The sequence below is a fragment of the Echiichthys vipera genome (assembly GCF_963691815.1).
Source record: "Echiichthys vipera genome assembly, chromosome: 1".
In the NCBI taxonomy this organism is placed as follows: domain Eukaryota; kingdom Metazoa; phylum Chordata; class Actinopteri; order Perciformes; family Trachinidae; genus Echiichthys; species Echiichthys vipera.
In genome coordinates this window covers 13,296,405-13,311,061 of record NC_139826.1, presented here as the reverse complement: position 1 = coordinate 13,311,061, position 14,657 = coordinate 13,296,405, and the positions used below count along the sequence as shown (strand labels likewise).

The 14,657-nt window shown below is 40.4% G+C and overlaps 1 protein-coding gene across 2 annotated transcripts in view; it reads right to left on the bottom strand.

Annotated features, from left to right (window-relative positions):
- The window catches only part of adcy7 (adenylate cyclase 7), a 60,050-nt gene that overhangs the window by 28,330 nt on the left and 17,063 nt on the right, over positions 1-14,657 (bottom strand). For both annotated transcript variants that reach the window (XM_083915506.1, XM_083915507.1), the window contains exon 2: positions 4,882-5,620. In XM_083915506.1, the coding sequence (XP_083771632.1) occupies positions 4,882-5,046 (165 nt within the window). In that variant the 5' untranslated portion in view covers positions 5,047-5,620. The remainder of the gene's footprint in view (positions 1-4,881; positions 5,621-14,657) is intronic.

Here is a 14,657-nt window from a genome sequence, read left to right as displayed (position 1 = left end):
ATGATATAGCATTGTTGTCAGAATAATCTTTTGGTACTTATGTCTGCAGCCTCAGCTTTATTGATGTAGCTAATCAGTGCACTATATGTATGTAATTGTAATTATATGTCACCAGTGGAAACTCATGACAGCTTTAAACACTGCATCCCTGTTATTGATTACAGACAAGTGAAAAATAAGGCATGAATTATGTAAATTTACAATAAGCTCAACAGTGAAGAATGCCTCAACTACCTGATTCTTGCTATTTAAAATTATAGACAACAAAGGCAAGTTTCAAAACTGGTGCGGCTAAAAAATGAAAAAGTGTGAAATGACAACACAAGAGCCATGTCTGGAGGATACGGACATGATACATGAATTCCACAAACATCTCACAAGAATCATATAGACCCATTGTATCTGGATACAATTTTAAGAATCCAAAAAGGCTACCGTCTCTCCATCCAATCAGGGCCTGGGACTGCTGCCTCAAGTGGCACTTGGAACATCGGCTCAGCCGGTTTTCCTCTCAGCATTACTCTTCATCCAATGTTGATCGGAGAGGAGTTAAATAAGTTGACAGTAGCTTTTTGACACGGGTAGCCAACTCCTAACAGGCACCCTACCCCTCCTTTGCATTTAACAACAACATTTTCTCTTAACTCTTCCGTACCCCTGGCAACTGTGTGTGTGTGGTTAGACAGCTAAGAAGAAAGGAATAGAAGAAGTGAGTGATGGTACGTCCAGGATGGATGAGGGGGAGTATGTGAGTTTTGCATATTTTAATGTCACCATTTCAAATCTAGGAGTAACTAAAATGAACGAGACAATTGCGAGGCATAAAACATTGTAAGTGTATGTGTGTTTGTGTGTGTATAACAGAGATGGGGACTCGAGTTTGAGACTCAGACTTGAGTCGCACTTAAGTCATATACAAATGTGACTTGGACTCGCCCCCAACGGCTTGAGACTCGACCTTGAGATTTGAGACTTGTGCACAATCTTTTTATTTATGTACTTTTTGGAGCATTAACATCATGAGCAGAAAGTGATTATCTCCTACAGAGATGTGAGAGCATTCACACTCCACAGATGACACGGAGAGATGACACATCACCTGCTGCTGCTGCTGACCAGGCCAAAGTTAGTTCCAACCTCAAACTAACTTCACCCTGGTCTGTTGCTGCAGTTTCATTACCGTTACAAAAGAATCACAGAATGCAACGTCTGTGTTAACCTCAGCCGCATAAACTATAAACGTTAGCTTGTTACTAATGTTAGCTTTGTGAAAGATAAACTTTTAGATTGGCGTTCATTAAATTACATCTTTTTGAAAAGTGTTTGCTTGCTGGTGCTGCCTCCATCAGTTGGCTAACAACGTTAAACCGGGAGAAGGCAAGTTTACCTCACAGGTTTACTGTTGACCACAAAACGTTAATGTTACTGTGTTATTAGCTTTAACCATTACACTGCATTTGAGAGGCTGGAGGAATTTTGATTTATTTAACAGGAAGAGCTCGCAGATAAATATATATCAATTAATATAAAAATATATTAAATAACAAGTGAAAACAGCAAATATACATAACGACCATAATCATAAATATAGCATGCAGAATATCTACAAACAGATGTGTCTGCCACCAAATGATTTAAAACTTCTTTAAAAGAATCCAATGAGAGCAGGACCTTCAGGTGTGTCTGTAATTAGTCCAGGTAAAGAGAGCAGTAAACTTTGTTTATTTACAGTAGATTATAAACTGTCATTAGTTGGGACTTTGTGTAATTATACAATATGGTTTAACTAACTATATTTTATTATTTATTAAAACCATAAGAGACTTGATCTTGCTGCTTCCCTGAAAGACTTGAGACTTGACGTGGACTTGCAGAAAGTGACTTGTGGCCATCTCTGGTGTATAAACATGAGACAAAATCAATGCGGCGATATACACATGTACAAACAAGAGGGATGAAGCCATTTCAAAGGACTGTGTGTGAGTGGAAGATCTTTATGTACCAGTACAATGATGAGAGACAGGGAGCGTGCCAGAGAGTCAGCAGAAACACAATAGAGGGAAGGTTAAGACGTTTTTTCCAACAGGGGAAAGTCATTTAATCTCTGGTGACGGAAGCTGTCAGTTCACAATATGAACAGAAGGACTGACTGACTGCAACACTACTTGCCATCATGCCAAAATCAACAACAAGCCGCCAATCAGCCAACTTTAATGAATAACGGCCTTTTCCTGTCACAGTCAGAATTGTAATTACACTCTCTACCTTTTGACACCTACATTTTATTTTATGCAGTTTTGAAACGAACCTTACAAAGACCTAAAGCGGAGTAGGATAGTGTATTTAACAGAGACAAGGTGCCTCAGTGAATAGACCCCGTGTCAGCAGGCCTATCTGCTGTTGGAAGTATATTTGAGCAAAACCGAAGTGCTACCAGCTCCAGGGCTACAGTTCTGTGGCTTACCCTGAGCCTTGACCTCTCCATGGAGAAAGGCAAGACAATTTCCTGACCAAGAAGTATCATCAGCATTATCAAACATGTACCTAACCTGTTCCCTTTTCTAATCGAGGGAGAGGAGCTGTAATATGCATCCTCTATGTGTCTATTTCAGGCATGTCCTTCTTCAAATTCAAACAGTTACACAATCACACACTCATTCATACGTCTGTGCAGCTGCACTGGTAGCGAAGGGGACTAAAGTGCTTTATTTAAGTAGTTGTCGAGGGAGAGGAGAGTTTTTCATTTGTCACATTTTCACAGCCAACCCAGAGAACCAAACTGACCATCCAGTCGCATCCTGCTTTTCTAAACATTAGGCTACATCAACTGTCCTAATATGCCCCATGCACTATCCAACTCAATGAATCCTTTCTGTGATGGAAAAATTATATACAGCTACGAATCTCTAAAATAATTCTCAATGCATTTTTGTTACATCTAAATTTTTTATTTCCATTCTTTCGCCTAATGAATGAATACGAATATTTGAAACACTTCTCAATATAATGCGACCATCACTAATTATGACCTTTGGGCTGAAACATATAATTCAATTAACACCTGCAGCTGGATTCTTGCAATATTATGAGATGACGGGAGAATTTCTGGATCACAAGATCACACAAAGTCCATCTTGTCAGGGTTCAGACACCAGCGGTTTGGACCGATCAGCGTACTGGCAGCTTAGGTGTGCGTGACAACACAGAGGGGCGACTGTCCGTTCCAAACAACAATTGAGGCTCCTAAAGAGGTTAGAGGAGATGCTGCAATAGCGTCAGAACTGGAGAGGGTTTCTTCACTGAAAGGAGAGCAAATAAAGGCACTGCGGCTGACCAATCCGTTCTGTGCACCTGCGAAGATGGTTGAGGGTAGGCACTGACCTCAAATGGTTAGGGTCAAGATAGCCCATTGGTCAGGGGGTTATGATGGGTTAAAAAATGGGTTGCGTTTCTGGTACGAACATGATAGGCACTGAAGGCTTTTCTCGATGGAAAAGATGCTTTCGCTTTTTTCTCCAGTCTGGCTTCAGCAAGAGTTTGAGGGTCACATGCTTCATCCAGTCACCTGCCAGGTAGATTTTGAAAGTGCCCGCCCTTTTCCAAACTGTTCCTAATGATAGGCGTTCAGGTGGTTCTGTGTAACAAACCATCTGGCACGTCATAATCGCACTGACATTTGTAACAACTCACATAGCTAAAAATAAAGCCTTGAAACAAAGTCTTTCTCAACAGTATATCATGTGACTTGCTTCATATAGATAAAGATGGAGAGTGTCCTATATTCTGATATTGTTGTTTTTTAAGTTTTGCTTTTTTAAGATTTTTTTTGGTTTTGTATGCCTTTATTTGACAGGACAGATGAAGGAAATGGTGGAGGGAGAGAGAGAGAGAGAGAGAGAGAGAGAGAGAGAGAGAGAGAGAGAGAGAGAGAGAGAGAGAGAGAGAGAGAGAGAGAGAGAGAGATGGGGGAACCATTCAGCAAAGGGTCGCAGGTCAGGGTCAAACCGGGGACTTAGCCTCTGTATATAGGGCGCCCGCTCGATCAGGTGAGCTAGTGAGCGCCCCATATTTATGTATTTGGCAGCTTTTAATGAGCACCATTTCCCGTGAGCCCTAAATGTTTGTGGGCTAAAGAAAGGTCACAAAGAAGAGGAGAGTCCATGAGCAAATCGAGTCGCGGCTAACTCATAGAGGCTTTTTTTAGACAGCAGTGATTACAACTAGAAAGCTGAAAAAAATGACTTTAGAGGAGAGCGTTGGTGAGTTTTATGAATATGGAAGAAACCAAGTTACAATCATAAATAGGTACTCACACTGCCCTTCTTGTCGTTTTTTCATGGGGAAAAAAGCTATAATGAACAATTCATTAAGCTAGGGTCGGGTCGAGGGCTGACAGCTAAAAATGTCAACAACACCTTGCTTTGCACCAAAATATCATGTTGTTGTGCCATTCCTCCGACACTTGCACCATGTGAACTGCAAGGACACAACAATACTAAGAAAACAGGGAAATACCGTATCAAGGTCAGGAAACCTGTCAGGGTATAGCACTGACGATTTTTTGCCTTGTAAAATACCTCCATGACAACTGCGTGCGCATCTACAAAAAAAAGTGTTACTCCTTACTAATTAGTTGATGTCTTTTTACCAGCTCAGACATTTTGACCTAGCTGCTGATTAGTAGGGTACTGTTACAGAAAATTCACAGTCTGATGCACAGGTTTTGGGTTACAATTAAATATGCTATCTGCATCATGAAGGAAACATTCCATTTATTATGAAAAACGCCAATGCTGATCTTCATCACTCTCCATGGCAGATCTGCACACAGAGCAACATTTCTTTCTGTTTTTTAACAAACATATGGATGTGAAGACTCACCAGTTGAAGGGCAAAGAAGAGGATGAGTAGGATTCCACAGGAGAGCATGGAGAGGCCCAACAGGAGCACCAGGGGCTGATACTGACTGATGCAGGAGAATTTGCGGTATAGTGCCTCATTTTTCAGCTCCTGGTCGTTGAGTAGGTACTTCCCCTTGGCTGGCATGGCTCACACTTCTTACAGAGGCATATCAGGTGTTAACAAGGAGCCACCGAGAGCAGGAGTGTGTGTCTCCACAACTTTTATATATGTGTGTGTGTGTGTGTGTGTGGGCCAGGAGTTTGTTAACAAGACGTCCACAGTTCTAAATCTGTTAGGGGCCCCTGCTAGCTCATGACGCTCAAGTGAAACTTGTGTTTTTCCTTCGTCGTGGCATCTTGAATGTTGTCGTTGCTTCTCTCACAGCTTCGTTGGAGCGCTCTCCACTAGTCGTCCTCTCTGTCTCTCTCAGTCTCTCTCCCCTTTGCTAGTCCTTTTGTGTCTTCTATCCTCTATCTGGTGTTGGCAGGCAGACCTGCTTCATCCTTTGCCAGCTACTGTGTTGCTCCCTTCAGTGGGCTGGAGTAATAAGCCTGGGAGACATGGAGGAGGAGGGGAGGGGAGTTTAAGAAAGGGGAGGAGAGGGATAAGGAGGGAGAGCAGGAGGAAAACAGGAGCTGGTGAGGGCAGCAACAAAGGTCATCAGTGGTTCCACCAGGTTTCAGGATGTAATGAAGTGGTGAGGTTGGCAGTTCCACTCCTTAGAGGCACATGGAAGGAAGGGAGGGGGCAGGGAGAGAAAAAAAGACATATATTTTACCAAAGGTTTGGTGGCAAAGACAAAACACAATTTTAAGAACATTTTCTTATTATAATATAAAAAAAGAATTATGGGAATATACAACAAAAACTATGGCTTAACTGATCAGAAAACCTGTCTATAGGTTCTGAAAAAGGCAGGATATAATCAGGCACTACATTTGAATCACTGGGAATACTGTGAGAATGAGACATAAATATCCGGGTCTTATGAGCACATGCTGATTCATAACGATACTCCGCAATTTCCACAACCCAGAAAGCCCTGTCTGTGTTTACCACAGGGTCCTGGCTCACTTTGGCCAGAACTTTCATAGAAAGCAGCCATAATGATGAGCAGTTCTCTCACACTACTAACAAGAGCAGTTGCTTTGGAGCCATTTACTAAAAAATACAGTGTTGAATGGAATGAACTTCTATACAACCACAAACCACATATACCACTTAATTCTCCCCCAGCTGGACCAAAAAACAAGATAAATCCACAGCCAAGATTACAGTTATAAAAGTAGACAACAGGCAGACACACCAATGAGAAGGGAAACGTGTGACTTTTGTGTATAAATATGTATAAATATATGGTGTTCGCATCATTGAGGGATGAATTGATTTATGGATTGTCAGTTTCACAATAATCGGAGCATCTGCTTAGACACAAATGCATGCAATATGAACCATTTATACTCCATGTTTCCTGTAACTATACCTCTGTTGCTGAGTGAGGGACCATGTTGTATACTGAGTTTGAGAGAAGATGCCAGAAAGGCTCTGTCAAAATGTACAATGCAAGAAGTCCTGATAATCACAATATATAATCTGTAGGCACTTCACTACGAGACAATAGGCAGAGGTAGTGGAGATAAGGTAACTGCTGCATTATGTTAATAAATAAATCCTACCACAATTCTTCTGAAAAATGCTGCGATTTTATTATATTGTTTAAAAACTAGAGAGGGTAAATGTGCATTACGCAGCTATCCAGTTCTCTCTTTTATCCAGTTCTCTCTCTGTGACATATATTCATGTGGGACAGAGGAGGAGACACTGGCATGAAGCTCAATAGAAACCATGTGAACTTCGCACCGCTGTCAATAGAAACCTAATTTCCTCAGTTGCTAATATCGCTGTCCCAGTGTGCAGTCTGTGTAAGGCTCTGCTTAATGTTTGTCCCTCACATAGCAACTGTGAGTCACAGTCTGCAACAGATGCTATGTGTCATAAAAAGAGAAAAGCAGTGCGAAAAAAGGGACAACACACACACACACACACACACGCACGCACACACGCACGCACACGCACACGCACACGCACACGCACACGCACACGCACACACACACACACACACACTGTTTTGTGTGTGAGTGAAAAGTCAGCAGCAATGCTTCCATCTTGTAGCGATAAATCGTCACAGTAAGCAGTGTCATGAGTTTACAACCACTTTTAACTTTCCTTTTCACTGCTGCTGCAGAACAGCATTCAGCTGGCTCTCCCCAGCTCAGATAATACACCACTGGCAGTCTGAGGGCAGTAAAAGCAAGATGGAGAGCAGGGAGGTAATACAAAACACATAGCACTGGTGAGGGACTGTGTCTTCCTCTTTGAACAATAAGAACCAGCTGGCCTTTAAGAAGTAAACCCTGGGTAGATGTTTACTGGCTGTTTTCAATGGTAGAATCATTTACTCTGCATACATGTCTAGATCCTAAACCTGGGAACAACTGCATGCAGCGCTGATGTACATTGTTAAGCACATGTTACTATAAATGTCATCATAACTGGTAGACAAAGCAGGTATAAACATGTCAGCCATGTATATTTTTATGATCACATGCATGGGAATGTTCATTTCAGGTAGAAGCATTAAACAAGGCAGTGGCAACACTTGAAAGCAAAGACATGGGAACACAAAGCCGTTGAAACCACGGATACAGGCCAGACACCAGACAGTATGAGTCTGAGACGGAACAAGGGAGCTGTTATCACATCTACAGTAGACCTTCAAGGGAACTACTTTTCAGTGTACAACAGAAAAGCACTTCTCCTCTAATCTACCTTCCTACTTGGAAGAAACTACACGAGGAAGAAAAAGAAGTTAAAAAAGGAACCATCAGCTGTTTGTCAGTAGGTATTGATCAAAAATATTCCAGCCAAACCAATTGTGATTCACAATATTTTCTCATTCATCATCAAAATATGCTTAAAAAAGTGTTTTTTAAAACTTAGATTTTGTTCAAGTTGTGCTCCATAAGAATTGAGATATCTTGTTTCTAGCAGCCTAGAACAGTTGAGCCTGTTCTTTCAGAGCCCTCCATCCTGTCTTGTAAACTTTAATGACACACATTCACCTCTCTACTTACTGTCTGTCCCCTATAGGTTACCCTCTTAAATACATACATACACACACATGTTCCTAAATTTCAGCCCTTAGAACAAGCCTGATTTAGATTTCTAAATCAGATTTCCGATTATAAATTAACACAATATTACCGTTAGTGATGATCTAAGCCGGCAGACCCGGACGCTGCTGTCAGCGTCTGTAAATATGCTGCCATGTTGGTGACCAACATGGCAGCATATTTACATCTAGCCTGCGAATGTCGCCGCAGACATGTATATTGGAATACTCTGCGAAAAGGCAAGTAGGAGCGCTTCCATTAGTTGGTCATATAATCAATCACCATCATTTTAACTCACTCCTTGATAGATAGGAACTTAAAGGACAATTATATAGATGAAAATCTTATGGAGTACAACTCTAAGAAAACAAAGATTTATTTTGAATCACAGATAGAACACATGCTTTTTTTTTGAGTGGACATCCCTTTTAGTGAAATCTAAACCATTTTAAATAAGGTTACCATGATGAATCCTAAGGTCCACATTGCTAACATAGTATATTCTAAAAAAATATATATCGTCTCTATCTTTCAGCGTGATGCCTCTCATGTAGGTGGTTCTCCTCTAATCCATGCTCGAATGGACAAATGCATTGATTTGATTGAATTGTTTCTTCGTAATTGTCAAGCAAACTGATCAACCAGTAAATGACAAGACAGAACATGAGCAGGAAGCAAGCAGACGTGCAATCATGGCACAAAGCCAATATGCCTCGAAGCTCCATTCTTTCCTCAATGACTGGATACAACCATGTAAAAGGTTAATAAAAAGCTCTTGAATCGATGATTCAGGTCAGATAACCCAGGGACTTTAGCATTTAAAGGGTTTGTCTGGTCTTTAGACAGCAGTTTGACACTGAAAGATCTGTCATTTAACAGATGTGAAAGCTCCTTGCCGTGATGGGTTTTTTTTATGCTCCAGCTCTAAAGTTACCATGGCAAAAAAGCAGCGCCATCAGACCTGTGGTTGTGCTGTAGCGCTGAGCTGAGAGAGCAGACAGGGATGTACGCTGCAATAGAGCTGAGTCTCTCAGCAGGCTCGGATGAATAGCTGGAACTGTGCTGCATTGACTGCCAGCTCTTTTACTATGAAAGCTTGGCAATTGAGGGGGGATCACATAGCAGCCTTGTAAAACTGCCATCACTGAATACTGGAACAGCAGCCATACAAAACCAACTGACGTCACTGCGTGCTTGCTGCTGAGACGCAGGAACGTACAGACCCTCGTGTCAAAGAAAAGAGGAGGTGAAGTGTAACAGAGATTGGTAGCGGTGTGTGTTGGTGTTTTGTTGACAGCTCCAGAAAAACATCGAAACCATGCTGAGTGGGTTTTTTTTTTAATTAAATACACTGGGGGTGACCAATACATTGCATCATGTAACTTTTCTTGGTACTTTTAAAGACTGTGCATTACATCAAAATTGGTCTGTGTGATGTTTTTGTGTATTATCTTTATACTAAGCCATCATTTCTGTGGTGGTTTTGCAACACACACTGCAACAATCTGGTTAACTACTGGTTATAGACTGAGTCACCATTTTGTTTAAATACACATCAATACCCTGTTTACTGGGAGATATTAAGGCTTAAGCCAATTTCCAAAGATTTTTATTAAGAAAAATCTACTCTACATGGGGCCTTTTGATCCCAACTACTATTTACACTACATTAATATGTGGTAGCTCTGGTTTATTCACAAGTGACACAAGCAGTCTGTTGAGCAGCAGAGTGACATGTTTAGCCTTCCAGGAAACAAAGCAGGAGTAGGTATCTGCTGGGCAGCCTCCTTAAAAACACCAGACAATGCCGGATGCCAAACAGGAAGCAATTGGAGGAGGTCTGTCAAGTAGACAGATACAATGCAGTCACAACGTATTGGATGGTGATAAATGTTCTATTGTTTTGGCTCTGTACTTTAGTATACTATATTTAAAATGAAACACTGACAATGAGGTTACAGTGCTAACTGTCTGCTTGAAAGGTCATCATTTATTCTAAATTAATCAGAATTTTCCTCCCACCTGAGTCTGACTGAAGACCAAGGGATATTAAAATGTTTTAATTTCAAGGAAGCATGTTAAGCATGTTGAGTGCTGCATTCTCACTGCCTAATCCATTTTCTTTATGCCAAGTGATCGCTCTGGTAATAAACCAACCTTATCTCAAGATCCAGTCAGATCTTCACCAAACCTACGCCCAATTCAAAGCCTTTTTGTGGAGAGCAAACAGGCAGGTCGCTCTCCTTAGCAAATCACTCTGCTTTTATGGCCGTCTTTGTGTTGGCATTCAAAAAGCTTGGACAAAAAAAAGGAACAAAGAGTGACCTCTGTAAAAGAAAATAGCGATCTACATTTCTCAGCCCATGCTCCACAGATACAGGGTCAAAGGCGATGCGGGTAAAGGTCAGCTAGACCAAAGGAACCAGTCCTGTGGACATCAGCTGTAAAGCTGGCTTGGTTCGGTTCAGCAGTCAAGTTAAGAAGCACAAAATATGCCTTTCGGTGTTTTAAAAATCCTTTCATACAGTCGGCATGCATATACTGAATAAGAGTCCAATCCGCACCTATTCATACTTGACAGGTTAATCACACAAAACCATAGAAGACAAAGACATTAACTACTTACAGAATATAGTTAATTACTTTCAGTTTCAATACTACATGTTCCCTACTTCTCGCTCACCCACGTGTGTTCTCTTGTTCTTTCTTTTTGTCACATCATTAAATTATTCTTCTGTCCATAGTTAGGATAGGACTCATGTTCACCAAGCCTGGAAATGTCAACCCAGTTTATATCTCAGGATCTTATGCTCGGAGTATAACAGGGCACTTTGACAGCCCTTCCTTTTAAAGTAAGTGTGCAATTAGCCATCAGCATAAATGTATGTACAACTTTATCATCTTTTTTCAATTTTTGGAGCTGATAACTTTATGAAGATATTATTTGGCACTTATAATAATAATCAATTAATTCACCTTTCAGTTAATTCGCTCAATTTCAGTGTTGCAGAGTTTAAGATGTTATATTTTTTGGGTCAGCATACTTTTGAGGAATCAACCTCCAACAGAGGATATTCTTTATTTTTAACAATTTAATAGCTGTCTCGTTGATTTACTGGTCATTTGGAGGGGAGTTATTGTAAACAAGATCAATTAAAAATGACTCCAAAAAGGCGTGGGCTGCTTTGAAAAATAGTTGTTGTTTGATGGACAATGACGCAGGGAAATTTAAAAGATGGCCATCTGATGATTTAACTGAAGAACTGATAATTCAATTACACTCAAACGTATGCCATTTTGAACGCATATTATATTACCAATATTAATACTTACAATGACGTAATCAGTGACTTATCAAAACTGAACTGCCCTGGGTTATTTTTAGCATGTCGATGGGACAAATTCTATCCCAGTCAGAATTGGGTTGGGGGGTAAGCTACCTACGTAATCTTGCAGGAGCTTGCCTATACACAGTCTTTAATAAACAGATGACTGATGTATGTACTGCAATTCACAGGGCAGATTAGATTAGGCCTTCTGTCCTTTCCCCATCTCCCCCCCTCTCCTCCCAGTACTGTCTACTGGTATTGAATTAGCCACATTCACCAGAAGGAGCTGCTGAAACCTAACAATATTAGCAGGATGCTATCTCAGCACTGATTTAAGCTTCAAATGCCATTGATAATAATAAATACAGGAAGTGCAAGCAAGAGCAACCCGTGCTCGGAAGCTGGCCATTACTGCTCAAGTGTTTCACATTTACTTCCACAAACTGGAGCTGATTTGCACCAGCACAAGTGAAACCATCAATTTTGCTGCTTGACACAAACCACAGTCCAAAGAGGGGTTTATTGATTTAAAGATACATAGAATTTAGATCTAAACATATCAGCCATGGGGCAAATCCAATATTGAAATAGCGTTCATTGAATTAGTCTATGCCATTTCCTTCTCATATGCCGTTTGGGTTTGAAAACACCTGCACGCTCACAAAGGAAAATTGTTGTCCATCAGTCATTCGAGGTCCCCTAGCATAATGTCAGCATAGCCATACAAACTTAGATGAAGCTCAGAAGAAGTTTGTCTTATCCAGTGAAACCAGCTATGGTAAAACATTTTTGCATATAAAACAATTTATTAGTCATATACATCTCATATTTGTACAATAACTTACTAATTATTTATCTATTTCGGTTTGTAAATATATTTATTTATTCATACATTCTGTGTTTTAACAGAGCCATGGACCTCATTTTGTTCTGCTCGACATTTTTGTGTTTTGCTGAATGACAATAGAGAGGAGAGCACTTCTTCTCTCTGACAGATACGGTGCAACCATGACTAGTAAAAGGATTTTACTGCAGCAAGGAAATCAGTAGATTTCCTCTTTAAATAGCAGCCAATAGAACTTATTGTTCATGTCTGAACCTTTGACCCTCTTTTGTGTGTGAATGTGTATTCTTGTTTGTTTCAGACAAACTTAATAAAACGTATAACTTTGTCACAGTAAGAATTCTGTACTATACATGGGCATTATTGATTTTTTGGAAATATTATCGTAGCTTTTTTATCCAGTTTCACATTTATAAAACATATGGCCTATATAGTGTACAATCATACACACTGAAAGATGAGCTTCGTGGACTGTGTCGATTCATTTTAGATTTTCATTTTTCCTAAAGACATAATTTGGAAACAAACTTTGAGAAGAAAAACAGGGTGGAAAGAATGTGGTACAATGAGAGAGACCATTGTTTCCAATTGGTGTAGCCAACCACATCCCCATTTCAGGTTTCATATCTGGACCTGTTCCATCCTGTAACTGTGGAGCAGCACGGCCCGCTGTATGCCCAGCCCCTTCAATCACCACACCAATAAGAAAACCATAATTATCCCTGTGTATGCCAACCAGCTTACTACCGGCACTGCCATTCAAAGATAAACCTCAACATCTGCAAGCAGCGAGCTGCTGTTTACAAACCTAAACAAAACTGCTGCAAAAGAAACGGTGGCCGCTTGAGATCAGCCTGATGATGGTAATTTTCCAGGCTACCATAAAGCCCGGGCTGCAGGCAGGGACATCTGGTGCATGTTTTCTACAATCTACTGTCATAAGTAGGGTTGTTTTACACTGCACATACACCCATATAACTGCACTGTTTGACCTTCACTGTCAAACAGCATTTGGTTATGGAGGATGACATTCCTTTAAACACCTGAAGCTAATATGTGGAACATCAATATGGTTTACAGTGCAATGTGTAAATACACAAGTTTACAAGCTAGCCTACAGCGCTTATGAGGGAGTCCCTTTGATGCTACAGAAGCAAGGATTAAGTATTCCCCACATGCAATTCCCAGCCATCAGAGGGAAACATATCCCATGATTCTCCTCCTCATTAAACACATTGTCTGTTATCTTTGGGAAGCACTGACAATGGAGGCCCCACCTGGAATTAGCAACACTGCAAGGGCTTTAGCTGTAGGAAAATCCCTGTATTGCTGTAAGAGTTTGACCTGCAAACCAATTCTTCTGTATGTGCGTCGCTCTATATCACCACCACACCCTCATCTGTCAGCAGTGACAACTGGCCTGCATCCTGTGACCTTAGAAATGGAAACACAAGAGAGAGATGTCTCCTCCTCTGTTTCTAAGATTAGTTCTCATGGGGGCATTAAAGTGCTGAAATAAGAGAAAATGGGATATACAATAACAACAATGTATTTCCCTGTGAAATCACTAAGGCTAATAGTTCTAATCTTTCACAGTAAAGGTTTCCTCATGCATGTAGCTTATTTACTCAGTAAACAGATAGTTGACTAATCATACAGTAAAATGCTATTAAGGGCAGTGGAACTTGGCCTTTTCTGAATTAAAATCTGTTTCAACCCCACTATGTGAGTGTATATGTGTATATATACTCTGTCTGTAGATATATTTTAGATTCTCAATATTAGCTCATGGATGTTTGTACAACAAGGTGAGGTCTTGTTCCACATTAAATTCAAATTAAGGTTAATGGGGCCTGACAGCACTGATTTATACTCCAAATTGACAATGGAATTACATAACATCTATTACACAATACCACAAAAATGGAAGGGGTGTGGGTGTGTGTGTGTGTGTGTGTGTGTGTGTGTGTGTGTGTGTGTGTGTGTGTGTGTGTGTGTGTGTGTGTGTGTGTGTGTCCATGCACGGTATGGCTTGTATTGTTTTTTAGGAATACCCCAGACTATGATACAATGTCTCCTGTCTAGAAACCATTTTTGAATCTTTTCTCTTCTTTTCTGTGTCAACTGACTACTAAAGGTTGAGATTATTGAGCCTATAATATAAATGACCTTGAAATGCCTGTATTGTCAAGATGTGTTTGAAATGAAAAGTTGATCTCCCTGTATAAGTGCTGTCTTTGTTAATCGATGGAAAGATTCTTATAATATTATCTTATATAGGTAGGCACTTCATGGACAACACTAAACGTATCTTTTTTGGTGTAACATTTGGTCAAATGCTTTTCTAATTCTTGTGCAAACACATCAATAAGAATTCAGCTAACTGTTCCTTAGCATTCCTGTAGTGCT